The sequence below is a fragment of the Radiomyces spectabilis genome, assembly GCF_025331425.1.
Source record: "Radiomyces spectabilis strain NRRL 2753 chromosome Unknown BYT42scaffold_16, whole genome shotgun sequence".
Classification (NCBI taxonomy): Eukaryota; Fungi; Mucoromycota; class Mucoromycetes; order Mucorales; family Radiomycetaceae; genus Radiomyces; species Radiomyces spectabilis.
The window spans coordinates 44,314-72,170 of NW_026251941.1; the positions used below are offsets into that span (position 1 = coordinate 44,314).

The window sequence follows — 27,857 nt, forward strand, 5'->3', positions numbered from 1 at the left end:
TTTATATTATAAAAGCCAAAGCTCATCACATATTCATGCAAAAACAATGCAAGTGGTTGATTAGAGAAGGAAAAAAAAAAGCGATCAAGGGGCAACAGACCGGCTGATCGTAGAAAACGATGATGCTGTGATATTCTAACGGACGTTCTGCAGATAACATGGAGGGAAAAATTATCACGCTTGAATAATGCAGCTTAGTCTGTATTTCATGCCAAGGTATGATAGATAAAACCGTGTTGGAAATACTCGTATGCTTTTCAGTTGCGGGAAATTGTGGTCTAGACAAGTAGATCTTTAACATGATGTAAATCACGCTCAGTCTACACTAAATTTTTTTACTGTACCTTTTATGTCGACGTAAATGCCTAGAAACAGGGTTCCTGATTTAGGCAAATATAATCGATGGAATTTTTGCAGTAGCAAGGTTACTTACCTCCTAAAGTAAATACCTGCTCAATCTTGTAATGATTATCGCTTTGGAATGGTGTCCATCGGTTTTCGCGAAAGAACAACCAAGTGACTTCCTGCGGGTAATCTGTGAGTAGTTCGGATGGCGTGGTTTTTACTTCGTTATGAATGAGACCGTTGGGTTCGTGAGCGGAGTGTCTGCTGTGGTAGAGAATGGATGGTATGCTTGTGTCGGAGGCTGATGTTTGTGCCAGGTTATGATGCATGAGCTGTTACTCTTTGGAACCGTAACTGTGTAATATGGTGAGCGACCTTGGGGAAGGAAAACACTGGGAAAAACAACGGAAGCTCAAGGTCCGTCATGGTTGCACACATGCAAAAATTCATCAACCTCATTCATGACCGTAAAACACCACCCTCTCTTTTCTGCATTTTTTATTTTTGTCTTTTTTTCTGAACTTTTTCCGCTTCCGAACAAGACCCTTTTTTTTAAAAGAACCAACATTCAGGTCCAACATGTAATGTATCCATATTCCCCTTGGTGAGGAATTTATCCGCCCATGCCTCGGAAACCAAAATCTTTTACTTGTTTTCTACAGTTCGTTCCTTGGTACCGCCCTCAGAAAAAGTATGGGCTCTCAATTGCCACCAGGTTATGATCGCATAGACAAGGGGTATTTTGTAACCACAGGCGTCAAGTGTAATGTCGAAGACTGGCGGTACGAAATGCGAAGAGAAATGCAGGAGATCCTTGTAAGTACTTTTAGCGCCTGAGCCTCATATCGCTCTCTGTCGTCAAGCACCGTGTTTAATTTTTATGCAAAAAATGCTGTGGTGGCACACAACAGCCGGGTCTATTTCTTGGGCCATTTTCCTGCTGTCGTGACGTACCCCATTTATACGCTTTCGGTATTACCCATATCGTGTGTTTGATGGATAATCGTGAAGCCAACCTTTTCCGTACTGATCAAATATCAAAACTATTTCAATTTACTGCTTTTGAAACCAACGATTCCAATCTTCAAAATTTGATTCAAATATTCCCTATGGTGACGGCGTTGATCAATGATGCACTAGTTGCAGGCGGTCACGTTCTCGTCTGCTGTAACGGTGGTATGTCGCGCAGTCCAACTTTTGTCATCGCTTACATCATGGAAACGTTTAATCTCGATGCAACGGACGCCTACCACTTTGTGCAGAGCAAACGGTTGTGCATTAATCCCAACGACGGATTCAAGAGCCAATTAAAGGTAACTAGGCGAAATACTGGCATGAAAAGTGTGACAGATCACTTGCGATTTGCGGGTATCACTAACCAACTATGTTATGCAGGAATATGAGCCTATTTACCAAGCACGGAAAAGTGACTCCCAAAATACATCCTACGACCCTTCATACCAACAGCACAGAAGACGACGTGCGCCAGACGAAGATGATGATGATGACTATTCAGGATCAAAGCGATCGATTTGTAACGAATTCTATCTCACCAACGAAGCCTCCTCTTCTTCCTCATCCAACCACCCCAATCCATCAGTTTGATAATTTATCGTATACACGGAACATGAGTATCGTGAAATTTTTATCGAGTTAATACATAGATATACAACGCCATTTCATCACGTTAGGTTCCCCATGATAAGCGAATCGTTTTTACGGAATAGTGGAAGTTTGTTGCTACGGTGATGACTCAAAATATCCGTGGTTTTGGTATGCGGCAACCGTGGATGACTGTCGCTCTGTAGAAAAGTCTCCCCATCACATGATAAGAGCGGAATGGCTGTATCATCATAACTCGCATTTTTGCTTTCTAGTAGTTTGAAATAATGCACCGTGGTCATCGAAAGTAGGAATAAAAGGATAAAGCCAGCACTAGCCGTAAATCCCGTGTCTAAAACTGTCAATTAGCCCCGGTTCATTTACGTATCATCGAGAATCAACATCGCGAACATACGGTAGTAAGGGGCATCTGTCATGAATTTAATTCAGTAATGAGAATAAATAGCGGGTGTATCCACTCGGATGGATGCTTACCAGTAACGGGCCATAACACGAGCGGAGTCCACAGCCACATCGAGGAAGACGAAGTATTCATTATCGCTATGGCCATTGCACGTATGTCTGCATTCTTGGATATCGTCTCGGTGGCATAGGTCATGATGATCTAGCAATTTCGCATCATTTGAGCGTTCGTATAATTTAATAGAAAAAATAGCCAGCAATAACAGAAAATCCGCTTACCGAAGACACGCAACCAAGACCGGCATGCGTTAAAATGAAGCCAAAGTACAGTAGTCCAAACGGCTGGACAAACACAGACAGCATACTATAGTTTCGATCATCAGCCGTACTTCACCTGTATCGGAGAACCATTTGATATATTACCAACATCCGATCAAGCCCACAGTCGCCGGAATCAAGATGCACCTGTTTTTTGTTGGTGAGCAAGATGATGTGACAGTATCGTACTTCTGGATGTTTGTTTTTTTACCAGATTCTTGTTTGAAAGTAATCGCTAGAGAAGCCGTTGCAAACCCCAGCTATCATTGTAATAAGCGTATCAGGCTGTAATACTTTGGTATGAATAATAGACTGTCTGCGTGAATAGGTGGATCGAGATGACTTACCCCGCCCAGTAAGTTGGCTGTTACCGCCCCGTATCCCAGCTTTTTTGAAACAATTCCGAGCACTGTGCAAGCTCCCAACGCAATATGAAGAGACGCCCAACCAACCATGAAAAGATACAAGTAGTGATTACTGTATAATTTCTTCAAAGGGGCAAGAAACTGTCCGTTACGCTTGAACTCTTTTCCATCTTTTTCTGTTCGTCCTGTGGCAATGGCTTGTTCCTGATCCAACCGACTCAGCTCAATAGTTAAGCGAGCCAAAATTCCGATATCTTACCGATTTGCTCAACCAGGCCGTGTTATTTGGGTAATCCGGTAAAACATGATAACCCACCAGTGCCAAGATAAAAGTAATGGTAGCATCAAAGAAAAACATCCAGCGCCATCCACTGATATTCCACACACCATCCATAGTTTTCAGCATGAACGCTTGTATCACACCACTCAAACCGCTACCCAACGATCCACAAATATTCAGCAGCGCCAGCCGTTTGCCAAGCTCGCGTTTGGTGTACCAGGTTCCTATGAGAAAAATGATCTACAATAAGACGTTAGAGATAACGCCACTTGTTCCTTGCCCATGGACAAGCTACTTTACCCCTGGGTAAAATCCTGCTTCTGCCAACCCGAGGAGCAAGCGAATGCACAACACGGAGCGCACCGACTGGGCACAAGCCATCGCTAACGTAAGAACGCACCACAACATTTCCAGACAGGGAAGGTAAACCGACGGTCGAACTCTCGACAGTAACAAATTGGACGGGATTTGCATTCTATGGATGATCGCTTCTAGTTCGTTTGTCACACCCACAATGATGTAATAGGTAGCTTACAGCAAATATCCGATCATGAACGCGACCCCCATCCAGTTGTATTCCAGTCCAGTCACTTGCAATTCCTCTTCCATACCGCTAATAAATGCACTGGCTTTATAACAGAATGAGTTTCCATACATCGATTGCTAGGCTACAAGTTACGGTACCCAAGTTTGTGTTATCCAACGTCTTGACCATGTTTCCAAACATGGCAAACAACAACAGACGTTTGTCCAAACGTTTCACCACCGCTCTTTCCGCCGCTGGGTCGTAAATACAAGCTTCTGTAACACGCTTCTTGGCAAATTCGTTGTGGTTACGACTACCCTGCGACCAAATGGCTGAGAAAGATGTCACCATGGAATTGTATTTTTGTTTTCTTTTGTGGCGCTTGAATGAATGAAATGCAAAATCAAAGAAGCCGTGAATTGAGGAAACCCGTAGTTTGTTCTATATGTTCGCGTTGACAGATAGTTTAAGCATATCTATTTATGAGAATTAATTGAAGCAATTAGGTTCTTTCAGGATAGATTAGCGTTTATATGAGAACGAATGCACGTGAGCTTCCAGCACGGAAAGAAACGCAAAGTCAATGCAGAAAAAAAATTAGACTTTGAGGGTCAAATGGCATGTTTAAGTATCATCCAATGGCGCTTAAAAGAAACTTTGAGTTTTTTTGTGTGATGGCTCATCCTCGATGAGGGGGCAATGTCACATCAAAAAATTTAAAGCATCCAATTTTTCCGTGTGGCCTTGACAAGCTTGGCGCCACAAGCACTCCATTTCTGAAACATGATGCGTTTGACTGCAACACTTGCTTCCAGAAATGGCTTAATCAATGCGCAAAAGGGAAAGCTTCCGTATACAAGCATCCGGAAACCAAAACCACAGAATAGCAAACAATGAAATTAGAATCCTGGTCTAAACTTTTTGACAGGCGTTGAATCGATTATATAAAACCACACTTTTTCCGTCAATTTGTCCATTTTCAAATTTCCGGAATATGGCTCCACCCGTGAAACCGTTAAATCTTGATGGAGGTCAGTGGTAAGTTTTTCAAGATTAGCCGCAAAGCGATATGGTCTTGGCACGTTTCTTAAACTGAAATCACTATTTGTAATAGCGATCATTGTGGACAGGTACAGTAACCGTGACCATTCCCCGTTTATGCCAGTGATTGCCTTCTGATATGTTTGCTTTCTGCTCGTGCAGTACGGTCACAGTAGGAAATCATGCAGCCTTTTGAAATCTAAATGACAACGCCGCCGCCTTGGTCCTGATATCTGATATTATCGCTCCTGCATTGTTCATCTTCTCTCATACTGTATTTCAACGACTTGTTCTTTAACTGCACACCCATTCAATGTCTATACTGTACTTGCGTCACGCGTCGATTTATATTTATACCTTGACTATTGTATTCTCGTGTACGCTTCATAATCTAGTGTTATCCTCCAAAAGACATAGTAAAGTCCAAGATTTAACCGCTACACATGTATCTGCAAATAAAAAATCTAATACCTATTTTGCTCGCAATTCGCATACAGAGATAGCATACAGAGATCCAACCTTTACTTAAACTTTGAGCCTATTTACAAAGTTGTGCGTGGGTTATCGACAGTGCTGTTAATGTGTTAAAGAAGACCCAAGTAGGGAAAACTGTCCTATATATCAAAGTGAGTTCACTGCTCAATCGAAATGGGCAATAAATAAAGAATCAATCGAGTAAAAAGTGATAAAAAAATACAAAAGTAAATGGGTATCCCAATTACTTGTGGCGTATAGTACGTACAGTGATTGAATATTTAATCATCGTCATGGACTAGTTGTCATGTTATGCAGTGGTCTATCGGTTTTTTCAGCTTTCCATGTTATTTACACCGTCAATCATTTCATTGCTAAGGAGACATCCGGCAGAGTCTGCTTCTTTTTTTTTACCGTAGACGACCAAGGAAACGTTCGAGTTGACGTGTTTGATTAAATTCCCCTTTCCGTCAGTCAATACTTTTTTTCATCGAGCGTATGATAAGCCAAATTCTTATGTATTGTTCTCCAAATGCACGAAGTTCAAGCATATTTTTTAAGGCACCAGTGACATGGGACAGCTTTATTTCGGCAAGACCAGAGCAACTTACGTATTGTTTATGTATGCTGTCATGGAAAAATGCTGCTTCTATGAGATAATATTTATCTGCCGTGGAGTATCGTATGTTAAGTGGAATCCAGCAATGAAAACAAAAACAATGGAGTACTTTGTGCATCTGGGTTTTTCATTGTGTTCATCGGTTCCTTATAAGTATTATAAATGGGCGTTGAATTTTAATCTCTGGTATTTATTTTAGAAATCACACAGCTGATACTTCACAATGTGGCATCATCACATAGCATCTGATTAGCATGGATATCACAACTGTTATAATGATAACTCATCTCTGGTTAGGCAGGAATAATATAGTATAGAATAAGATAGTTCACATTTTCAGATGTGTAAAGAAAATCTAAATGGTCTAATGCATAGACAGATATATGTTTGGACCGCGCTTCATCCTGCTTACTTTCATGCGCATAAGCTGGAATATTTTATGCGAGAAAGTCCAGACCTGTCGGATGACAAGATGCCAATTTTGGATCTTTTATTTGTCAACCATTCATCGACCATACTTTTAGGATCCATAAAAAGATCAACTCCACAGCAATTAATCTATTCCGAAAGAGGAGATCAAACGATCGATCGTGTTCTATTCGCCTGAAAAACACTGACCTAATATCTTGCTCGACGTGAAAATATGATGTTCGCTAATGAATTCCAAAAACAGATGGTCGCACCTGGTATCACAAAGCGGTTATCAATTTTTTAATTTCTCGGGCTACGCACAATGGTAAAAAATGAAAGGTTACATGGTGGTGTGAACGGCTGAACTTTGTATCCTTCATTATTAAAGAGATGGCTTACACGGTATCACGTAACAAGCAATGGTAGTAAAAGCAACTTGAATGATTTGATCGATAAACAGCACATGTCAAGAAAAAAAAAAAACTTCAAAGTGATATAAAATCTTTTTGATGAAATTGAAATACATTCCATATTGGGGCCATGTCGTTTTTAGTAATTATGTTTTCCTTATAGTGTCATCCTCCGAACGGATCATTGCACACAGATTATTTGGTGCATTATATCAGCTCCATGTATCGTTTGCGTTCATAGTCCGTAACCGCATTCACCCATTCCGTCCATTCGTGTCGACGGGTCTTTACGAAGTGATTCACGAAATCATCTCCTAATACTTCCCGGGCTACCGATCCTTTCGCTTCCATTGCAGCTGTCGCCTCTTGTAATGTACGCGCCAATTTCTCTCCTGATTGCGTGTCCAGATCAACCTTGTCGCTCAATGGTCCAATAGGCATTGTCTGCGATGTACGGATGCCCCAATAGCCACATTTTAACACGGCAGCATATACAAGATGTGCATTGATATCGGATCCAGGCACGCGCTAATAGCCACTGTTAGTTCCGAGCTTTCTTTCCCAAGAATCCAACACCTGTCTCTCTGGTGACCTACCACTTCCATACGCGCACCGTTGGGTGATGAGGCTGGTGGTACAATGATACGAACCGCCCCTCGTCTGTTATCGATACCCCAGGAAACCGTAATGGGAGCCCAGAAACGTTCAACTAAACGCTTGTAGCTATTTTTTTTTCAAGTGTGTAAGATGGCGCTACCATAAGCCTGCTATGCTGGGATGTTTACCTGTTTACGGTAGGTGCCAAGATGGCCATGATACTGGGAAGGCCACGTAATAACCCAGCCAGGAAATGGTACATGGTTTTGCTCACTCCCGGGATCTCGCTTTCTTCCGATTTATCCCATATCGCAAATACATTGCGTCCGTTCTTGTCCTTCAAACTGAAATGCGTGTGACCGGAGCAACCGGGAAGGTCTTGATATGGCTTGGCCATAAAGGAGGCCATAAACCCATGTTTTCTGGCGATCTGTTTCATGGACGTTTTGAAAAGCGCGGCGCGATCACCAGCTTCGCGCGCATCGACGTAGGCCAATGCCGCTTCGAAAACGCCAGGACCAGTTTCGGAATGCCAACTTTCAATATCCACTCTGAATTCTCGCAACCAATCAAATGCATTGTAGTAAAACTCTTGATTGTCCGTTGGGCGTAAAATTGAGTAACCGCACATGCCCACTGTCAAAGGGTTGAGGTTGGTGAAACCCTTTTCCTTCAACGCCTCGGGTGTTTCTAATAAAGAACGATGAGAACCATGAATTCAACATGAGGTTTCCCAATCATTCAACAACTCACCTTTGAAGCAAAAGAATTCAAACTCGGTACCACAGTAAGCAGTATAGCCATAGGTATTCATCAAATCATCACACGCGCTTTCCAGGAGCGTGCGAGGGCAGCAGTAAAGAGGTTCTCTGGTTTTGGGATGCACGAGGGAGACGAGGAAGAAGGGAACATTGTTTTCCCATGGGATTCTTCTGAAGGAAGAAAGATCGATCTTGGCAATAAAGTCAAAGTACGGAGCTTCTTTACCAGAAAATTCGATTTCCTGGGTATACAGTTGATCTTCGATATCCCATCCGTGAACCACGGAGCAGAAACCTACACGTCTTTGTAAATATATTGTTGTCATTGCTCCCATTTTTTTTTAGGTATCGACGCTTACCGAAGCCTTCCTCAACGATGTTCAGAAACTTCGTTTTGTGCATGATCTTGCCTCTCAGGACACCGTCAATATCCACCACGGCCAGCTTGACACGTGTATCATCGCGAAGAAATTCATTGATCGTCTCCAAAGTGGGGACTTCCTCTGGTTTGGTCATGGTAAATGAAAGAAAAAAAAAACAAAAAATAAAGAAAGAAGAGAGAAACAAACCGAAGGCGCGTGGTGGTTTGAGTTTTTATTTACGACCGTTGCCAAAAGTGACGTGCCTGCCATTCTCACGCAAAGCATCCCCTGATTGGCGTCTCTTTCTCGACCAATATAGCATGTGATGAAAACTGTCATCCTGGGCTTAGCGGGTAAGGTTCTTATCGGCTGAAACTCCATACAAGGTAAGGCACAATGTCGCCTCTGCATTGGGGTGAGCGGGTGTGACTGTCATATGCGGGCGCCAACTTTGGGTTTTCCCACTTCCTTTTGGTGAGAAGTGTTGGCGTACAGACACTGGACCATTCCTCATGGCACGTACATTTCTAGCTGCGAGTGCGTTCTTCTCTCTACTGGTTGCCGCATGGGCTGCCGGTGAGGATGATGTGTTTGCTATCCAGCCCGAGATCCATCATGTTTTCAGAGACGCTACCAATACGCCGCCTGCTTGGTTTTCTCAAACCTTCACTGTCATCTCATTGTCTCCTTGGCTCATCCTTTTGGCGGGTGTAAGTACTCTGTATGTTTCTTGCAGTAACTTTATTTCTTATTCGATTGTTAGTGGTTCTCGGTGGGTGTGACACCGTCCAAGGTCGTTCATCGTCTAACCGCGGGGTCAGCCGTCCGAACTTTGTCCATTATTGCTTTCATTGGCACGTTGGTCGCCACTGAATATTTATTCTATCTCTACTGGACTCAGCTTAACCTATTCCAAACCCTTGGTTACCTCGTTGTCCTGACCATCATTCTTTTTGCCACCGGCCGATATGCGTTATCTCAAGTGCAATCTTTGAGATCGACGGCGACAAAGTAACCTTATTTCCCTCACGATAGAAGAAACCCCGAATTGTTTTTCTTTTTCTCATCCTGTTTATCATTCTAATGATCATTTCTTATATTGATGGGACGATCGCTATAAATGGTGGCTTTATATTTCCCAGAGATGTCCTTTTTATGGGTCGCGAACACCATGATGTATCCTAGCAAAATTTATCAGCCAATGTTTGAAGCGGCGCTTGCTTGGGTTTGCTCCTTATTTACCTGTTTCGTTTTGGTTCAAAACCACTTCTTTTGTCGCCACACCCTATCGTGTACCACAGCCCACCGTTAGCAAAACAATTATTGTCTTCTCACAAAATTGCATCTCGTACCTGGGCAACATTGGTATAGGGTCCTGAAGTGGCCACCTCGTTGCCGAAGAGATCCGATGGATCTTTCTCATAGATGGTCACGTTGATCGATGGTACCGGTTCAATTTTGTCTGTCTGCAAGCGAACCCTACAGCAATATTATTATTCACAGAGTATCATTCAACCTTATGCAGAACGTGACGTACTTTACACTGGTCAATTCTCGAATCTCCAGTAGGTATCGAGGATTCTGACTATAATTGCCGTAACTAGGACACCCCATCGCGCTGTATCCTTGGATCCTGCAGATTATTATCCGTGAGAAGGACCGTTACATCATTTTTTGAGCAAATTCTCACCATTCACCGCGAATGACTTTTTTGAACATTCCCTAAACAGCTCGTTCAATGCATGTAGCACATCACAAAAAAGTCATGTATTTTGCCACTTACAGCCCCCTCAGCCGGAATCGGATCAATTTGTAATCGGCTGATACTCGCTACGGTTAATATGAACTGTTCACACAGACCAGCCTCAAAAGTGGAAGCTACCACAGTATAGTCCCCCGCTATTGCAAAAGGTCGCGTCAGTTGTTCGTTATCGCTGGCATGTTGCCGCATTACTTACGCTGTATGACCGGCAACTCGCAATAGCAAAAGCCGTGACGGTAAGCCCCCGATTCTGCCACAATATCTCGAACAGAAACACTGATAACTTATATTGTCAGCGTCGCCATGATCCCGCTATAGCTGGTTAATTTTACCTGGATGTTCGCTGACCGCCTTCTACCAATAATAGGTGAACAGCCAGCGATTTGGGTGCCTCCAGCATGAGTAAAATGCCGGCTTCCGTGGATGGATCGTCCGCATACGGTGCTGGAACGGTAATTTTCCACTGCGGATTGTGAAGATAGGTGGGGGATGACGTGTTACCACCGGCCGTCTGTTCCGTCCATTGTCCTTTGATCTTTTCTGTAATGGTATATCGCATAGGTATTTCTGAAAGAATAAAGGGCGCCAAAGAATAGGCACGCAGCGAGAAATACAACGATCGCGCTTTCTCATGCTGAGATACCACAATCGTACAATCGCTCGTTCCAGGAGGCGCGTTGAATCGTACCTACAATGCAAAATCCATCTGATAAGCTAGAGCGTCAAACTTTGAAAGACTCTCCAACTCACCAAGATGTGAGGACTATTCACGTAGGTGCCCTAGAGAAAGCTGTTACTGAAAATACGACAAGTAAAAGCAGGTTCGCAATATTTACTTCTTTGAATGGTTGACCGGGATAATAGATCCGCTCCTTCCCGGTACTGTTATAGACATGCAATGTAATGTAATCTGTGTTTTCTTCCGTCACCATGATATGCTTTGAAAGCAGTAACCAAACAGCCGCCGGTTTTTTGTCCGGAACGGTGACCGTTAGATGGAACTGTGGATTGTATCCTACGTGTTGTTGGATCAGGACATTTTGCATGGCATGAAATCATCAACTTCATATCTACCGAGATTATAAATGTCTTTTTTCGGACCAAGATCCTCAGGCCACATTCTAAATCGGTATTTAGTATCACTTCAAGCAAACGTCACGTTTTACTACTTACGAGTGTAATACCCAACGATGCGTGAAAAGCTCAGGATTCCAATTGAGGTGAATGGAAGTAAATTTGGAACATACAGAATCGAAATTAATCCAGAAAATGCCATCATCTTTCTGCTCGGCAATAAAGGGATCGTAATTCAGCGCTTCTTTCAATTCCGGAGTCCAACGGACCGTATCGAGGTGGCTGTATGGACCTTGCCAGCGTTTATGGCTCCACGGATTTTTGACTTGCATGAAACGAACATTCATCACTGTTTTGATGTCTGCTTCGGCGTTTAGCAATGTTTTTTTTTTGTTTTTTTTTGTGTGTGTGCTTGAGGTTCGGTTGACGCTTACCTATGACTGCATAAGCGTGCATTGGCACCAATCCTAGTTCTTCGGCTTCCGCTTCAGTCAATTCGCCAGTCGCAATAGTCACCAATACATCACCTAGTATGCCCTGTCCATTATTTTCATGGAAATGTAGAATGGGATGAATCTCACTATACCATATTTAGCTCCATCCAGAATTCTATTCCAGATCTTTTCCGCATTGAAATGATGGCTATTAACATAAAAAATAAGAATTTCTCGCCGAGTAGGTTTCATGAATTAAGATGCTTACTCGTGGATAAAAATATGTTCAGGAATCCAGCCGGTTAGACAGCTACAAAGTATTATTACATAATTCCCAGGCTGATGAAAATTGAGAATACTTGCTATAGATCAATTCCGGAATTGCTTTATAATGTGTCTCATTAGTGACGTGTTGTTTGTGTGCGAATATTCCTCTTTCTCACTTACGATCCGGGAAAATCGTAACCGCCCATCAACTTCATATACTAATAAAACGTTCGCAGGTTATCATCGATAAGTGAGTTTGATTCCACAGTAATAAAGTAACTTGCCGCTTTTTCAATGATACTCGGCCACAGCTCACCCGCGTTCGTAGAGAACGTGCACATGAGTGTGCCTTCTCGAGACACGGGTAAAAGATCGTCCACAACTATTGGTAATTCAAAGCACCTCATTAATGAATATGATGGGGTTTTTGTTCCAGACATGAATAAACCAACCGATCTAATCAAACACATTAGCTATGCACACAGATCAACCGCAAGTGAGATTGTGAACATACTTTTCGCGCAATGCCATTATATATGAACTTGACTACGTATTTGCCATTTGGATTGTAACAAGGCTTGCCTTGCTTATTTTGAGGGTATATACAAGAGGTTATAAGCTAACAAAAAGAAACCATGCTTTGAGTACCTGTTCATCAACGACTTATCAAGCGGAGATTACCTGCTTGTCAAACTTGCGTTCGTAAGCAGCAGCTACGCACAAAGATGCTACAAAGGAACAATCCGTTACAACATCCTGAATGATGCTGGTACTGTTGATCATCGCCCATTGTTAGCAACATGTACTATCAATTAAATGATCAATGTCTTGTACCTGGATATTAACTTTATCAACTGCGGATTTCGCATAAATTCGGCTGGACGTTTCCACCCGCCAAAGTTTGCCATTTGTTTGTCGGATAGACGGAGTGTACCATCTGGGTCGCTGCAACTTGAACATTAGACCCAGGAAGCCATAACTACTTCAACTATGCACGTACATAAAGTTCTGGGTAAAGGAAAACTTCTCCTTGAGATCGGTCTCGTCCATCCACGGCAGAAATATTCTCTCGTTGACGTTGGAGGTATGTTTCAAGACATCAATTTCTGTAGATGATAATCGATGGCTGGTAATTGAATGTTCGGTGGCTGGACTGGTGATGGAATGGGTGGTATCTATGGAGCCAATCGATGGCGATCGAGAGCGTAATTTTGCTGACGATACAGATGAAGCACGAGCACGCGTCGGAGATAGTCTCGCTGGATCATCCAAGGTAGTGGAGGATAAACGATGTTTTCCTAGTTGTTGTTCGACCATCACAGTGGACAGCAACACGTTAACATGTCTCCGAGACTGTTGAGCTATGACGGGATTACCTGCTGTGGGTGAGGTCGCGATACTGCTTGATTTTTGAGCGGCCTTCAACTCTTCTGCTTTATCCACCACCCATGTAAACTTTTCACGAATGTCTGATTTCTCCGGGTCATCCTGATCCAACTCTTAACGTACCATTGTTGAGATTTCATCTCTATTTTCAAATGCATTTTGCACGTTGCCTTACCTTTGAAGGCACGCAGAAAGCACTCCGCTGCTTCTGAGTAATATTCCACGGCATGATCAATGTAATTTTTCTCCTCGTTCAACTCGCCCATATTTCGAGCAAACTGCATCCATGTTGATGTGAATCTAATAGATACTGTCTTGCCGTGTTCCCAAATTTACCTGTGCTTTCTCCAAGAGAATATCCAACGATGAGCGTTCCAAAGGCGTTTCGCCCACATCTTCGTCTTCTCCTAGCTGTGGTTGGTGTAGCGGATAGCGAGTATATTGGCTGGACGGGTGTAAAAGATGTTGCTGAGCATCGGGATGGGCTGCTGCGGGGGCCTGACTGGCACTCATATAGCGGTCCAACTGATTGCAACGGTGACGATAGTCATTCAACTTTTGAATGAGCTGGTCTCGTTTGAGCTGGCCGTCGCTGACTTTATGTTTATTGAGAGACTTTGACATGCAAAGTGAGAAGCTGGTTTCTTACCTCGGAGCAACGTGGAAAATGCCTGGATGCAGAAGAGGTTAGCTTCGATATCCATGGGATAACAGAATTTGGGTTTTTGGCTTACTTCAATGACACGGTCATAACTTTGTTTGGCTTGTTCATAGTGGCCAAGCGTGTCCCAGTGGACCGCTTGACAAGCCTGCTGGTAGGCTTTTGCGTATAAATCGTCGAACGTCAAATTAGAGTTAGCCAATTTCGCGATACCGAGGCTGAGATATACAAAATGATGGGGATTATAATTTTCTGCGAGGGAGACCAGCGGCTCCAAAATTTTTATTTGGACGGGACGTCTGATAAGGCGGTCCGGCCATCCTTATGCAACAAGTGAAAAGGAAAGAGAAAACCATGAACAAAGTCAGGGTAACTACGCGAGCAATTTAAAAAGACCACGCTGTAATAGAAGGAAAGGCTTACTAGCCATGAGTTTATGGACAGGCTGGTATTTCAACAAGGAGGTCAGTGGCGAATCGCCGTTACAACTGTACTCTGCAAGTACGTTGAATCTTTCACTGGAGACTCTTTCACTGGTGGCTTTTATTTGCTTGTGAATGAAGGATGGCATGAGGTTGCATCATGGAATGGAGATGTTATTTATTTTAGTTTTAAATATGTTTACAAAATATAATCTAGTGTTCTTCAGCCTCGCAGAGAGCCTTGTAAGCGCTTTCGTCCAACAATTCCTTGAGCTCGTCGTGGTTGGCGAGCTTGATCTTGGCGAACCAGCCTGTGATAATAAAGCAGCAGCAAAAATTGTAAGTATATCAACGTCATCTTACGCCATAGATGTCACTTCCAAGAGACACTTACCATCAGCTTCAGGGGAGCTGTTCAACAGGCTGGGTTCGTCAGCCAAGGCGCTGTTGACATCGACAATCTCGCCAGAGACGGGAGCATAGATATCGCTGGCAGCCTTGACGGATTCAATGGCACCAATGCCAGCTATAGTTCAAGCACTCAGTTTACACATCACAGTATACAAAAATCGCTGGATCGCCATCCATAATCTTTTTTTCCCTTATCAATATGTTGTTACACTTACAGTGAACTTCGACCTTGTCACCGGTTTCGGGGGTTTCAGCAAAGACGATGTCACCCAAAGACTGTTGAGCGTGATCAGTGATACCGAGGGTACCGATATCACCCTCAACGGAGAGCCATTCGTGTTCCTTGGTGTAATACTTGGCTAGAGAAAAAGATAGATCATACGAAATTCGTCAGAAAAACGATGTTTCTACACGATAAAAAAAAAAGTGGATTTGATTTGATGTACTTACTGGCATAGCCACGGACTGCTGCCAAACGGAGGGCAGGAGCGAAGGGACGGACAACACGTGTGGACAAAAGTCTAAGGGCCATGGCTAAAAGGTATGTATGTGGAAATGGAAGAGAAAAAGCTAGGTGAATCACCCCAGATGGCTGGACTTATATTTTTATTTTTGTTTCTGTCACCGAGTCAGGAAGATTTAAAAAAGTCGTTCTCTTTGCAAGACAGACCAGGTTACCAAAAGCGACCAAATTTGTGGTAATTTCTTGCCTTTAGAGGAGCGTGCCGCTAGCGTAACAATATCTCCTCCTCAACCCAGGCCGGCGACTGGTTAACCTCACACACAGAAATAGGACTCCGCCCGAAAATAGATCAGAGATGGTGAGCAAGGGTATTATCCATGGTCCTAAAGTGGCATATATTAATGCAGGCGCGAGACTTTATAAAAACCTTTCACTCTTAAACACTTGTAAAAAAGTGAAAAAATGTGTCTTTTTAAAGATATCGGATGATGTGTTGTCCTTGGCTCAATTTACACTGTATGAGAAATGAGGACGGTCGATCCCCATGAGAAATTTCCCCGCAATGACGTGTTTATTTCTTTCTTTTCTTGTCCTGTGTCTCGGTTTTTTTACACTCCTTTTTTACACATCTTTTCAGCCTGAGTTTTTCGTTTTATATCTGCTCCATCTTCACCAACGTATCCAAAAGATGGCTTCCAAGGATCTAAAACCTATCTGAAAATCAAAGATTTCGAATACTGCCGGGGCAACATCTCACAGCCATCACATCATATTTTGGGCCACCATGATTTGATCACCAAGGTCCCAGTAAAAAACACTGTGTGGAAGACACTGATGATGCAAGCCTCAGCTGTTATAAAAGAAAAGAGAAAAATTACGATCGAACCTCGGAATCGATGATCCGATGCGCCTTTCAGGCCGTATCACCAGTTCCTGCAGGAGGATTACGACATGGCAAAAAGGTGCTTGAGAAAAAAAAAAAAAAAAAAAAAAACAGACGTAATCTTGGTGCATGATTGGCTCAACGCAATCACCGGGCATGTGACCATGTCCGCAAAGAAAAATAAAACCCGACGCGCAAGCAGGCGTCTGATGTTTTTCGGTTTCATTCCACTTGTTCTATTTCGATTTTATATTTCATTCTCATGGGTTGTAAGTAGCTACCAAGGCGTGTGTTTACCACCGATTATTGACATGTTGTGGTCTAATATGCTGCAGCTTCTTCCGTTATTGTCACTTTCAAATTCGATACTCCCGATGCTGTGATTGAGGAGCACGTTCGCGCTACCGAAGCCAACGGCGGAATTATCAAGCATCGCTATAACGCCGCTATCAAGGGATACAGCGTAGAAATTCCTGACGATGCTGTTCAAAGCTTCTCCTTTGATGATGCAGCTATCGATGCTGTCGAAGCCGACGGTGAGCTCACTACCCAGGGCCAAAGCTTGTTACGCAAGTAATGTAGAACTCTGTCCGAATTCTTCTGTATTCCCCACTGTTGTTTTCCCTCTATTCCTTTGAAGAATACACTGTCTTGGCAAAGGTTCATTCGCTAGCCTTATTTAAGCATAGATTTGGTCTTTTTATTCAATGACGCTGTCGAGGTTATGTTTTGGGAAAGAGAAGCAACCAAATTTGGAAATACAAATTCCCATATGCGTCATGGCGGCGAAACACTGGCGTCTCTATGAACCGTGTAGATGATTCGTTCTGGGTTTGCGTGATATTGAAAAGTAGTCTGCTTGATAACTTTGGAGGATATCCTGCGACCTATGATCAAGGGGTGACATCCTAATAACTTGAGAAAATGTAGATCGTCATCACTATGCGGCGGCATTCCTGGTTACGTGTGACACAAAAACGCAGGACATCAAATGGTTTGGCAACCATGCATTTGGTTCCCAGCGATCTGCTCAGCATATGCCCAATGATCCGTTTTTTTCACACCATCCACCCAAATATGTTTCTTTACCCGAATGAAACGCATTGAATAGTTGAAATGGTCACGGTTTTGCAACAAGTACCCATGCATGCAACAGGTATCGATAAGTCCAATGGTTCGAATCGATGGATTGATTATTCAACTTCTTTTTATTCAATGAAAAAGTCAATTTTTTCACCTATTGGCTACATATGAGGGGGTACACATTTGCTCAATGTCATGTGCTGAAATCATAGAAATGGACCCTGACGCGCCAGTGTATGGGCCGCTCAGTGACTTTTTGCACCGTTATCGACTTTTGACAGCGTAAAAAGCAGCACACATCCTATCACAAGCAAAGATCCACAGGCTTTGGTCATGGTCAAACCTAGAGAACATATATGCCTGAGAACGCAAGATAAGGGAAAAAAGGATATTTAGGACTACTTACATTGAGCCGCGTCGGTTGCGCAAAACCAAAGGTGGCTAATGATGTACACCAGGATCGCACGTAAAGCTTGCAAGATACCAGTCGCAACCTATTATCAGGGTCAATATTGTGTTTTATATTTTTCAATGAGGGTAACTTGCATTTCCTGTAGAATCAATCAGTTCATAATAATTCCACGCGTGCGTGGCGTTGGCCAAAGTCAGAAGCCCATACACAGCCACAACCGTGCGTAAATCGGTGCTCGAATCGATTTTGATCATTTGATCAATTCGCGGCCATGTGTACAGAAGAATATAGAGAACAGTGAAGGACGTCGTGTAAAGACCCGTGAAGAAGCATACACGGGCTGGCAGTGGCGACGGCGTTTCCTTACTCAAGATATGATCCGAATAAACGTACATACAAGCTAATGGGAATACACAATGGCATGTGAGATTCCTTTTACACCGCAGATCCAATAATACCGTAGTGGGATGATTTACCGTAAAAGCACGTCGCAGCCAATGTGACAAGGGTACCAAACGCCAATAATTTTGTATTGCCTGAGAAAATGAGAACAAAGGTCAATTTTGAAGTTCAGACCAAACTTGTACCTGAGGCATTGATCGTCGTTAAATTTTCCAGTGAGCTGATGGCCAGCCCAACACTTGTACCACAGATGGCAACCCATTGGATCTTTGAAAGCACGCGATTCATAAATAGATAGGTGAGTATGGCGCACCAAATTACCACACTGCTGTAGATGACTTGATACATCTAATGAGGGCGTTTTTGCTTTCTTTGAGCATCATTCAATTCTATGCCATTGAAGAATTTTCTTACCCCACTTCCAATTAACGAAAATCCTAGTGTTGCACAGCTATTCGCAACGATATCTACCATGGCGAGCTTCATCACGGACCGTTGATATACAGGGCTTTCAATGACGATTGGACCTGTGTTATGGACCCTATCATGTGATTCTAGCTCAAAACCATTCATCTGCGAAATGTGAGAACGGGGCGATACATGGATAAATCGGGCAAGAATAAGTTACATCAACGAGAGTGGATCGTATAGCTTGATAAGCTTCCTGCCTTTTCCGTAATAACAAGGGGATCAACAACCCCACCAATATCATGCCCATATAAGAAGACAACTGAGTGAGAAAACTCAGACTGTCTACAAGATATCAGCATCACGTTTTCATAAAGACACGTTCAAAAAAAGGAACATACTAGCCGCTCCCTTATAAAAAAGCCACTGTGTGCCCAACGTTGTCCATAACCCAGTGAGTAAGAACGATGTCTGATGGAAGAGAACATTCAATCTCATGTTCACTAGCAGAGATGAGAGTGCAAAAAGGAGAAGGAGTTGGGATGTATGCATGATTTGTGGCTTGCTTTACATCGGCTGCTCCTGGATTTTTTTCTGATTTTTTTATTTTTATTTTTTCATTTTCAGAATACCGGCCGCCTTGTTACCATAACTTAATGACGCTGGGGAGCAAGGACAAACTTGTAGACAAGAACACCGGCAACGGCGAGAGCAGGCAAAAGCACACGAAGGACACTATTATTGTATTGTTAGTCCATGTAGATCTGAAAATGAATGGTCATTCCAGTCTACTTACGAAGACTTCTTTTCTTCGGGAAGTTCACCGGCGCGGATAGCGTTGAAGCTGTGAGTGTTCTTCTGAGACTAAATCAAGGTTGCCAGGTTAAAAATGCCACGTCCTCATTTCGCCAGTACCTCACACTTGTACTTACAGCCTCATCGAGATCACCAATGTAGTATTTTTCCAAAACCTCACGTGCTTCATCGGAATGACCAATATCTTCGAATGCTTCAGTGGCGTCCTTGCCTTGATAAATTCCCATCAATGAGTCCCTCTTTTTCCTCCTTGTTCATTGTAGAATATGTATTTTATTTACCTGCTTCATCAATCAAGACCTCCTCACCTAGTCTATTTATCAGATCAAACGTTTATTTGAATATTTTCGTTATTGGACATCTTACCGCCAGGGTGCTGTGATTGTTTATGGTTAGTTGAGCTTGACTATCATTGACAAAAACGATAGGCTTACCTCCAAGATAAATTCTGTGATGTTGTAGACTTTGTTATGAATAGCCATCCATAAATCATCTTTGGTGTTGTGCTTGGAGACATCGTCTAAGGAATAAATTGCAGCCATATTTAAAAAAGAGTGGGGGGTAATGAAAGTTTGTCTAAGCGTAACAAGAGTGGAAGAAGCAAAGGAACAAGAAATATAAAAAAAAACCGACCACTCCAATTTGTCGGAGATAACAGATTGGAAGGCCCGAATTGACCGGTCCAATCGCAACCAATCCATAGCTTGCTGGTGACACAGAATGTGACATTTGCTGACGAGAGCCTAAACGGGCTCTTTTTTGGAAGTGCTTAACGGAAGCTGAAATTGCCGCGCGTGATTGGACACACACGTTATTGGCTGAAACTGTGCACCGAGAATTCTGAATCGTTGCGTCTGCTGTGGCATGCTGTATGCGCATTCATGCATTTCCATGTCTGCCTGATATTACCGGTGCATAGTACTTGCAATACGTCTGTTCAAGCATAAGCCACTAGCAAACTTGTGGATACGCATAGTATGACTATCAACTCAAAGTTGAGGTCCGTAAAAGGAGGAATGATGATGACCAAAAGTTTGGTGTCACTACCGATATAAAGCATACCAACATTCTTTTTTCTCTTAGTTTTGCCTTGTTTCTGGGAACATGAAGGATAACTCATTGAGCTGGAAGCTATCGAGTTTTAAGTCGGCAGTATCCTGTAATTTTAAAAGCGTCTTTGGCCCAACATGCCATTTCTCAAAAGTAAGATATCACAAATTTTCTATAAAGAGCCATCTTGCTTCGGGCTCCGTACCGGGTAGTTGTTAGCCGATGCAATAACCAAATCGAACTCAGGCATTACACATTCCAGGGACGCCCACAGATCACGGTAAAAACTCGGGCACAATAAATCGCAGTCGCTTGCTCATTGTACAATTTTTGAACCCCTCTTGCTGTACATGGTATGATATGATACTGTATGATATTGTATATTAGAATCTTTGAGAGTTTGTTAAATCATGTACACGGTCTCTGATTGGCTAAAAAGCAAAAACAATACATTTGATTGGGCACAACTGTGTAAAAAAACCTGACTTGTAAATCACAGCTCTCCAGATGATCTACACTAACCACCTCTTATTCTTTTTGTGTTTTTTTTATATCTTTCAATCATGCCTCTGGATAAAAAAGAAGGAGACTGTGGACTACGATCAAGTGAAATTTACACATCTTTGCACCAGTTGTGGAAACAAGATAATCCGAATCCAAATGAAAACGGTAGAACAGTGTTATTTGCCAGGTGGCATTCCATTATCAAACTCGATGTAATATGGACGACGATTGTCTTTTAGACAAATGTACAAGGTTTGACTGTGTCTATTGTCGTTCCTCATCACGCAAATCAATTTGGAGATCCACTTTTTACATGTTAAAAATCTGTTTGCAAGTCCATGGTGCCTGAAGCATAGCTGGAATATGATCTGACATAAGGTCGAACGTAATCCTAGAGACACAAGCCCGGGCCCGGAGTTTGAGCATGTGTATCACAAGCACAAATATGGCACTTTATTTATCATCAAAATAAATATTATCAGTACTAGCTGGCCCACATCTCTTGTATGCATTGATAAAGTGGACTTTGTTATCAGCCTTGGGTGGAGGATTCACCATGCATTATGGCAATTTCGAAGTCAGAAATGCCAACCGTCATCGCAGCCCAAAAGCACCTTTGAAAGAAAAACTCAACGTCTGGAACCAAACGAGTATCCTTTCCAGATATTAGAATACCCCATGAACTCATTAAATCCAGCATGCTAGTTTGTCTTCACGTCTACAGGCTTATCGCTTGAAGCTTCATTGGCGTGAGCAGCCTAGGCTGCCGCAGCACAGACCGTCCAAAGATTGCGAGTCACAGAATAGATATAAAGCATGAGTACGCTGGTTTTTTTCTGGTAAATCTTCCTCTTCGTCTATATCTCCTCATTTCCTAAAACTGTACTCATCATTTCTTCCAAAAAAGTTTCTGTTATCAAAACCTCCATCAAGGCCATCGGGTGGCGCGAAGAGTTCATCCAACCGTTGCGTGAGCTCGTAGTTCTCGTCCATAACCTCACCAAACACACTTTTCTATTCGCGAAATACATTTTCCTGACATTTTCCTGTCAGAGTTGTCAAGAAACGACGGGTTCGAGCTTCACGCTTATGTCCAAGAAGGCTTTTTCGTTGAAGTCTTCCTCTCGCTCACAGACGCACGAGAAGCAGCACCGTCAGAGCGGCGACCAGAACCTATCGCGATCTGATCATCCGTATGTCGAGTCGTTTTGCCGCCACGCATCGTACACGCCACCAGATTACCAACGCCCAGCAAATTGCACTATATCAAGCAAAGCAGATATAGACCGCATATATGAACAATGTCAAGTATCGCTTTGGACAACATTTGCGGCGCCTGGTTAATCTGCTTCTTGACATAAAAACCGGCGAAACAACCTTAAAACATAGTTGCAAAACGAGGGCTTATCTCATCGTGAAATATCAACAAGACTTTCAACAGAAATCTACGAGCCCGCAAGGAAGTTCAAACTCGATATCGCAAAAAAAAAAAAAAAAAAAAAAAAAAAAATCGCACGTTGATTCTCCATTTCAGGCACACCATGATTTTTTGCAATCATTTTTCAATTGCTACGCATCGACATATCAATTCGCGAAAGATAGTATTTATTATGATGTCAAAGCTTCCCCTGAAAACCATTTTCGTACATTTTATCGGTTATCTTGGTATATTTTCTCAACGAGTTTGGCGCTCCTTCACCTGCTTCCCGATTCGTACTGCCTGGTCGCCACGGTACATGCTGATTGACACGCAGATCCTATATACGCAAATTCTCAACTTGAACCGAAGAAGCGGTTAAAGGACTAAGCGACCTTGATCTGTGGAGCTGGGTCGTGGATCTCGACAGCAGACTTTTCAAGCAAACGAAGGGCAAAGGTTTTTCATTTTATGGAACACTACAGACTGATGGCGTAGGGGTGAGTGTCATCAAGCAAAATTTCGCAAGTCGCAAAGGAGGCCGGCAAAAAAAGGCGATGGTTCTGGACGAAGCTGTACCGTACGTTGACTCGCTTGTTCCAATTGAGCAAAAATGCCTGGAGGGCCGCTGTGTGTTGGTCGACCCAGGAAGAAGAGATTTACTTTTCTGCATGCACGAGTACTCCGAACAAACGCAAAGATTCTCTATCGTTACACCTCTTGCCAGAAGGCGAATGAATTGAAGACGAAAAAGTACAGAAGGATCAGAGAAACATTAGTCAGCCAATTCCCAAATATCAAGACTGCGCAGGAAAAATTATCACAACATCCCATTTCAGTCAATGACCTCAAGACGTATTGTCGCAATCTACGGGAAACCGCAAGCGTATCTCGGGTACTATCGAATTTCTATGCGAACACGTCGTCGAAACCTATCAGGATACCCTCTTTTCCGAAAACTGCGCCTCTCAGCCTATTTCAATCAATGCCAAGCAGATTCTCGATTGGCGAGAACCATAAATTTGTGCTTTGGGTGGGACCAGGCTTTAAATGGGAAATTGGTCAGCACCAATGTCAAGTTCCATGAGCCGAGGAGGTTTAGGCATGCGACGGATGCTCAAGAATCAAGGTTTTGATGTGTACTTGCTCAATGAATTCAAAATGTCCTCGTGCTGTCCTGACTGCGGTGATGCGTTGGAAAATTTCAAGGTGCCCAATCCAAGGCCATACCGACGAACGAAGCAGCCAGAAGCATTATGCCATGGTCTGATAAGATAACCGATGAATGAAGTGAACTTGACTTTGAATGTGCTTGCTCACGCTTATTCTTAGATACACAAATCAAAAATGTAAACACGATCATGGCTATAAATTATGGAATCGCGACTAGGCTGCAGTCCTTAATTTCCGCAAGATCCTGTTTGGCCACCGGGAGAATAACAAAAGGCCGACACTTTTCAAGAGGAAGCGGGCCGAAGCGGAAGCCTCGAGTAGCAAGATTCCAAAACATTCATGATATCATCCGGATCAGTTATCGCTGTTCCCACATCTAGATGCCCTAGGGGTAGGTTGATTATTTATTTCCAAACGTTTGCCTCACATGATGACTCATGCCTTGGTTTCTATTCATAATTTACTAGTAACCATGGTTTCTGTTGACGTATATCAACTTTAACTGTCTTCACTCACTTTTCTCGTCAGTGAGCTTCACATTCTCAACCTTTATCGGTTAAATAACATTGATATGATTGCTTCAGCTTGGTATCGTTGCTTTTTGCTGTTGCGCTCTCATTGGAAAGCATCTCAGACCCCAATACCATACGTTCCCTGCTTACGAAAAACGCAAATGAGAATTTATGGATAAGAGTATGAATTTACGACTGGAAATGGTGTACAATTATGCAACGTCAAGACAACCCTTGATACAATTTGCTTATTTTGACTCGAACAATATTCCTACAGTAACAGAATACGTGATGCTGTATAACTTCTTTTCAATCCTTCATTTCTAGCGTCAGACTTATTGAGTAAACGCAACTAAAGGTTTACATCAGTGCCTGTGGGCTAGCAAACAGTGTGTATGATTTCAAAAAAATCATCACAGTCACACAAGCGAAGAGGACAAAAATGCCGCTTCCAGGGATTCTTCCGCGATCTGTGTTTCTTGAGCAATGCAACCTTTCAATAAGTACTACCCACCCGATTGGACCCCGGACAAGGTAATTCTCAATAGGTCTGGATCGGTCATGTGTCCTGATTTCTCACCATAACGTTCAAGGGCACAGTCAATCAGTTTGTGGGAAAGCATCCGTTAGGCGATCGAGCACGAAAAATCGATCAAGGCATTCTCGTCGTTCGGTAATACCTGATTTTCTATGTCATGGTGTAAACTTCTCACATCTGAATGCGCGACAGATTCGAACTGCCTTTCAATATATGGTGCACAGGCTGTGATAATCATATTGGCAAAGGTAACAATAACTATGTCATCATATGGGCTTTTAAGCGTCTCACACTAGAAACAGGTGTTCGATATAATGCCGAGAAAAAGAAAATTGGCAATTATTACAGCACGCCTATACTGCAGTTTCGGATGCGATGTCATTTATGTAGCAACTGGATTGAGATACAAACGGACCCAAAGGTAGTACACCCGGAAACGCGGTTTGGCTGCGTACACATCAACTGATGCAGTCACTGCTAGAATACCGCTTATGTCGTAGTGAGTGGGGCCAAAAAAAAAGTCGAAGAATGGGAGCCCGAGGATACCGAAGTGATACGCCTCCAAGGTAATCTGGGATATGTTTTATGCTTTGGCAGGCTCAGCTTGCTCACAAGATGATAGATGAAGACACCAAAGAAAAGCTAGAAAGTGATCCGATCTATCGATTAGAGCACGGCATCAAAGATGAAAAAATACTTGACCAGAGTAAACCCCATCTGACGCAATTGCAAGACTTGAATGATGCCCTATGGAAAGATCCATATGCTCGCTCTCAAGCACTACGACGGAAATTTCGTGAAGAGAAGAAAAAAGACAAAGCCATTCAGGAGAAGACCGAACGTTTACGGGATAAACATTCGCTACAGATCGAGCTTTTACCCGAAGATCCTGCGGATCAAATCCAAGCTAAATTAATGACCTATGCAGGCAAGTTTTTGTCAGAGGACATCACAGTGGTTCAGGATAGACTGATGCTTATTGGTCTGTGGTTCTACCTTTTTTTTTTCGCCCCTGGTGCTTAGATCCGGCATCATCCTCTGCAGAAAAGATGAAATTGGAAAAGACCGCTTCACCTTTATTTGCTTCAAATTTATCCCATTCCATCGAAGACAACCCAGCCAAAGAACTCGGATTTCGCGCCTCGATGCATACCCGTCTAAAGACAGATCCATTCCTGAAGAACGCCAGTTTCAGCAAGTTGAAACAAAAAAAACAACCATCAGAAGATGGTTCTTCCAAAGTCACCATTCACCTAAGTAAACGGAAAAGGTCAACTGATATAGATGAAAACAACGATAGCAAGAGAGAAAAAGGTAAGTCATAGTGTTGGATCTACAAAAAACTGTGATTAATTCCGCCATATGAAAATAAACCTAGGGAAATCATTAGCGCTGGTGACATATGAGTCTGATTCAGATGGGTAATTCAATAATATTTGTATTTACACATAACAATGAATAGGGAGATGAGCGAACATAGGCAAAAAATAAAAAGGATAAAAAAAAGTATGGTTCACGCTTGTTCGATACAAGAGGATCGTCTTCAAGCTGATAACTGGACATCTTCCATGATCTTGTAGGGATCACCGGCATTGATGGTCATATTCTCAAATGACAACAGCAGTTGGACAGTGAGATCTCCATCATAAGAGACATTAGCTGTGCGATCATTGGTATTGCGGGCCATGGTGCTAATGGCAATTTCGACAAAAAGAGGAAATTGTTGGAAGAAACCTTCCATGTCTTCTGTAATCATGGGTTGTCCGTTTTCCAATTGACGGTAGGTATAAACATGGCCCGTTCGAACTTTGATGTAAATTTTGTCTAATCCGAGAAGACCTCGTAATGACATGCGTGACTTGAGCTTGTTGAGAATATCTTCGGCAACCAACTCAGCACTGTCCTCGAGAATGGGTAAGCGATCTAGGCCGTCATTGCTTTGGTTGTATAATTTGTTTTGCAACCAATCCTCGAATACACGAGAAATATGAGAAGCCGTTTTTGTATTGGTGTTACCAAGCGTGGGGAGCTATAACGACCAATTAATGAGAAGTGCTTTTGTACTGCACACGACTATAATGTGTGTTTGTGTCATGGTTGCGTACCGAAATGAATCGACTTCCCCCATCCATAAAATAGGTATTTTGGTAACGCGAAATCCGGGAATCATTGAGGTTTTCCATTTCTTCCTGAAAGGCAACGATGGGTAATGGTGTTTCATTTGAAGGTGATAATGCTGGTAAATAAGCGTTGTCTTGATCAAGCAGCGTACTCATCGTCCCCCCCGTTACAGTGGTTTCGTCATCTTCCTCGGTGTAATAATCCAATCGACCCGTGGATTCAGAAGGGTAATGTTTCTGTTGTTGCCCAAGTTGTTCTGGAAAGAGAAAGTTACTAAAAGTGACATAACTGAATCACCCTCTTTGCATATTTACCATAGCCGGAATTATCCAACCACATTTTAGGACGAATAATAAAGAAGGTAAAAGAAAATAACTGTATCCTATATAAGAAAAAAGACGATAAAAGAGCTGAGCGGGGAAAACAATTGAGAAAGGCGCTTATATTTTGGGTAGTTTCAATCCTGATTGGATGGCAGGAAAGCCAGCTTCCCGAATCAATGAATCTCGGGCTAAATTAAAAAAAGCAAAGAAGGTATTTTTTTGTCCTTGATCTTCAAAAAATGTACACAGCTCACAAACTTGATATGTTCGTTGAGAGTTAATCAAACACTTGAAGGAAAGATAAACTACAGAGTAAAAGTACTAGATAGAAGGCCAAGAACATAAAGAGTGAGTCAGGGGAACCAAGCGACCCCGTGACGGAACATCATCGCCTCCACCCACAATTTGTCTTTTTTCAGCAGGCGACTCAGTCCCGCAAGGTGCTGAATTTGCTAGAAACCTAATGTAACGCCGATTGACGGTATATCGGGACATGATTATGCTTCTTTCGAAGCCATTCGTAATCATGTAGGCTCTATCGGGGAGTTTTTCTCTGATTTTGCTTTTGCCCATCCTCCGTTGATCTGCCAGACCAAAATAAAGTTATCATAGTACATTGAACGTTTCTTTTATACTCTCACCGTTCAAGGTCTCCAATCGACTTGACATTTTTTTTTTTCGCCAAACATATCACTGTGCAATGAAAAAATGAGTTTGTAATGTAGTGCCCGCTTGTTTCTTTTGTGTTCTAGTCAGCCGTTGCCATCACAACGTAAAAGTGGCTAAGTAAAAAAAAAAAAA

At 42.6% G+C, this 27,857-nt stretch overlaps 14 protein-coding genes across 14 annotated transcripts; 6 read left to right on the top strand and 8 right to left on the bottom strand.

Annotated features, from left to right (window-relative positions):
* Positions 1-28: 28 nt before the first annotated feature.
* On the bottom strand, positions 29-828 carry BYT42DRAFT_587261 (uncharacterized protein). Its single transcript, XM_051570157.1, has 3 exons — positions 434-828; positions 345-365; positions 29-278 (listed from the first exon to the last, which is right to left on the bottom strand). Exons 1-3 carry the CDS (start codon positions 672-674, stop codon positions 175-177), a joined length of 366 nt encoding a protein of 121 aa, XP_051418754.1. The 5' UTR covers positions 675-828; the 3' UTR covers positions 29-174.
* Positions 829-1,038: 210 nt separating this feature from the next.
* BYT42DRAFT_549724 (protein-tyrosine phosphatase-like protein) lies at positions 1,039-1,950 on the top strand (the record flags this gene model as incomplete). Its single annotated transcript, XM_051566089.1, has 3 exons — positions 1,039-1,161; positions 1,257-1,658; positions 1,741-1,950. 3 exons carry the CDS (start codon positions 1,039-1,041, stop codon positions 1,948-1,950), a joined length of 735 nt encoding a protein of 244 aa, XP_051418755.1.
* Positions 1,951-2,327: 377 nt separating this feature from the next.
* Positions 2,328-4,210, bottom strand: BYT42DRAFT_504867 (major facilitator superfamily domain-containing protein; the record flags this gene model as incomplete). Its single annotated transcript, XM_051564992.1, has 10 exons — positions 2,328-2,377; positions 2,443-2,572; positions 2,650-2,734; positions 2,794-2,835; positions 2,900-2,973; positions 3,036-3,257; positions 3,313-3,573; positions 3,634-3,808; positions 3,869-3,962; positions 4,018-4,210. 10 exons carry the CDS (start codon positions 4,208-4,210, stop codon positions 2,328-2,330), a joined length of 1,326 nt encoding a protein of 441 aa, XP_051418756.1.
* A 2,368-nt stretch (positions 4,211-6,578) lies between these two features.
* On the bottom strand, positions 6,579-8,688 carry BYT42DRAFT_625857 (uncharacterized protein; the record flags this gene model as incomplete). Its single annotated transcript, XM_051572407.1, has 5 exons — positions 6,579-7,342; positions 7,411-7,537; positions 7,600-8,101; positions 8,165-8,467; positions 8,532-8,688. 5 exons carry the CDS (start codon positions 8,686-8,688, stop codon positions 7,022-7,024), a joined length of 1,410 nt encoding a protein of 469 aa, XP_051418757.1. The 3' UTR covers positions 6,579-7,021.
* A 334-nt stretch (positions 8,689-9,022) lies between these two features.
* BYT42DRAFT_587301 (Oligosaccharyltransferase subunit Ribophorin II-domain-containing protein) lies at positions 9,023-9,679 on the top strand. Its single transcript, XM_051570158.1, has 2 exons — positions 9,023-9,244; positions 9,298-9,679. The coding sequence occupies exons 1-2, from the start codon at positions 9,047-9,049 to the stop codon at positions 9,547-9,549; spliced, it is 450 nt and encodes a 149-aa protein (XP_051418758.1). The 5' UTR covers positions 9,023-9,046; the 3' UTR covers positions 9,550-9,679.
* Positions 9,615-14,081, bottom strand: BYT42DRAFT_504904 (uncharacterized protein; the record flags this gene model as incomplete). The annotated part of the gene is made up of 24 exons (XM_051564995.1): positions 9,615-9,715; positions 9,777-9,819; positions 9,887-9,996; positions 10,121-10,167; positions 10,225-10,256; positions 10,318-10,360; positions 10,510-10,572; positions 10,629-10,710; positions 10,801-10,984; positions 11,047-11,076; positions 11,133-11,311; positions 11,371-11,417; positions 11,470-11,734; positions 11,805-11,897; positions 11,957-12,012; positions 12,073-12,166; positions 12,352-12,453; positions 12,582-12,690; positions 12,753-12,843; positions 12,906-13,016; positions 13,072-13,330; positions 13,472-13,570; positions 13,633-13,735; positions 13,794-14,081. The coding sequence occupies 24 exons, from the start codon at positions 14,079-14,081 to the stop codon at positions 9,615-9,617; spliced, it is 2,631 nt and encodes an 876-aa protein (XP_051418759.1).
* A 672-nt stretch (positions 14,082-14,753) lies between these two features.
* Positions 14,754-15,483, bottom strand: BYT42DRAFT_549729 (glycine cleavage system H protein; the record flags this gene model as incomplete). Its single annotated transcript, XM_051566090.1, has 4 exons — positions 14,754-14,851; positions 14,935-15,066; positions 15,167-15,310; positions 15,402-15,483. The coding sequence occupies 4 exons, from the start codon at positions 15,481-15,483 to the stop codon at positions 14,754-14,756; spliced, it is 456 nt and encodes a 151-aa protein (XP_051418760.1).
* Positions 15,484-16,526: 1,043 nt separating this feature from the next.
* Positions 16,527-17,129, top strand: BYT42DRAFT_587317 (uncharacterized protein). The gene is made up of 2 exons (XM_051570159.1): positions 16,527-16,566; positions 16,633-17,129. The coding sequence occupies exons 1-2, from the start codon at positions 16,560-16,562 to the stop codon at positions 16,872-16,874; spliced, it is 249 nt and encodes an 82-aa protein (XP_051418761.1). The 5' UTR covers positions 16,527-16,559; the 3' UTR covers positions 16,875-17,129.
* A 351-nt stretch (positions 17,130-17,480) lies between these two features.
* BYT42DRAFT_587323 (uncharacterized protein) lies at positions 17,481-19,122 on the bottom strand. The gene is made up of 7 exons (XM_051570160.1): positions 19,004-19,122; positions 18,823-18,947; positions 18,609-18,767; positions 18,380-18,542; positions 18,269-18,328; positions 17,787-18,192; positions 17,481-17,723 (listed from the first exon to the last, which is right to left on the bottom strand). The coding sequence occupies exons 1-6, from the start codon at positions 19,098-19,100 to the stop codon at positions 17,909-17,911; spliced, it is 888 nt and encodes a 295-aa protein (XP_051418762.1). The 5' UTR covers positions 19,101-19,122; the 3' UTR covers positions 17,481-17,723; positions 17,787-17,908.
* On the bottom strand, positions 19,123-20,021 carry BYT42DRAFT_587325 (cytochrome b5). Its single transcript, XM_051570161.1, has 6 exons — positions 19,853-20,021; positions 19,785-19,794; positions 19,700-19,726; positions 19,535-19,629; positions 19,399-19,466; positions 19,123-19,337 (listed from the first exon to the last, which is right to left on the bottom strand). The coding sequence occupies exons 1-6, from the start codon at positions 19,958-19,960 to the stop codon at positions 19,256-19,258; spliced, it is 390 nt and encodes a 129-aa protein (XP_051418763.1). The 5' UTR covers positions 19,961-20,021; the 3' UTR covers positions 19,123-19,255.
* A 2,564-nt stretch (positions 20,022-22,585) lies between these two features.
* Positions 22,586-23,287, top strand: BYT42DRAFT_587334 (uncharacterized protein; the record flags this gene model as incomplete). The annotated part of the gene is given in 3 exon segments (XM_051570162.1): positions 22,586-22,637; positions 22,765-23,132; positions 23,140-23,287. 2 exon segments carry the CDS (start codon positions 22,586-22,588, stop codon positions 23,130-23,132), a joined length of 420 nt encoding a protein of 139 aa, XP_051418764.1. The 3' UTR covers positions 23,140-23,287.
* Positions 23,288-23,399: 112 nt separating this feature from the next.
* Positions 23,400-23,931, top strand: BYT42DRAFT_587338 (uncharacterized protein). Its single transcript, XM_051570163.1, has 3 exons — positions 23,400-23,575; positions 23,599-23,653; positions 23,787-23,931. Exons 1-3 carry the CDS (start codon positions 23,540-23,542, stop codon positions 23,903-23,905), a joined length of 210 nt encoding a protein of 69 aa, XP_051418765.1. The 5' UTR covers positions 23,400-23,539; the 3' UTR covers positions 23,906-23,931.
* Positions 23,932-24,560: 629 nt separating this feature from the next.
* Positions 24,561-25,635, top strand: BYT42DRAFT_504670 (uncharacterized protein; the record flags this gene model as incomplete). The annotated part of the gene is made up of 6 exons (XM_051564983.1): positions 24,561-24,608; positions 24,668-24,747; positions 24,805-24,860; positions 24,915-25,033; positions 25,094-25,192; positions 25,228-25,635. 6 exons carry the CDS (start codon positions 24,561-24,563, stop codon positions 25,633-25,635), a joined length of 810 nt encoding a protein of 269 aa, XP_051418766.1.
* A 379-nt stretch (positions 25,636-26,014) lies between these two features.
* BYT42DRAFT_138027 (uncharacterized protein) lies at positions 26,015-27,224 on the bottom strand. The gene is made up of 3 exons (XM_051562230.1): positions 27,048-27,224; positions 26,718-26,989; positions 26,015-26,641 (listed from the first exon to the last, which is right to left on the bottom strand). The coding sequence occupies exons 1-3, from the start codon at positions 27,070-27,072 to the stop codon at positions 26,156-26,158; spliced, it is 783 nt and encodes a 260-aa protein (XP_051418767.1). The 5' UTR covers positions 27,073-27,224; the 3' UTR covers positions 26,015-26,155.
* Between the last annotated feature and the right edge of the window lie 633 nt (positions 27,225-27,857).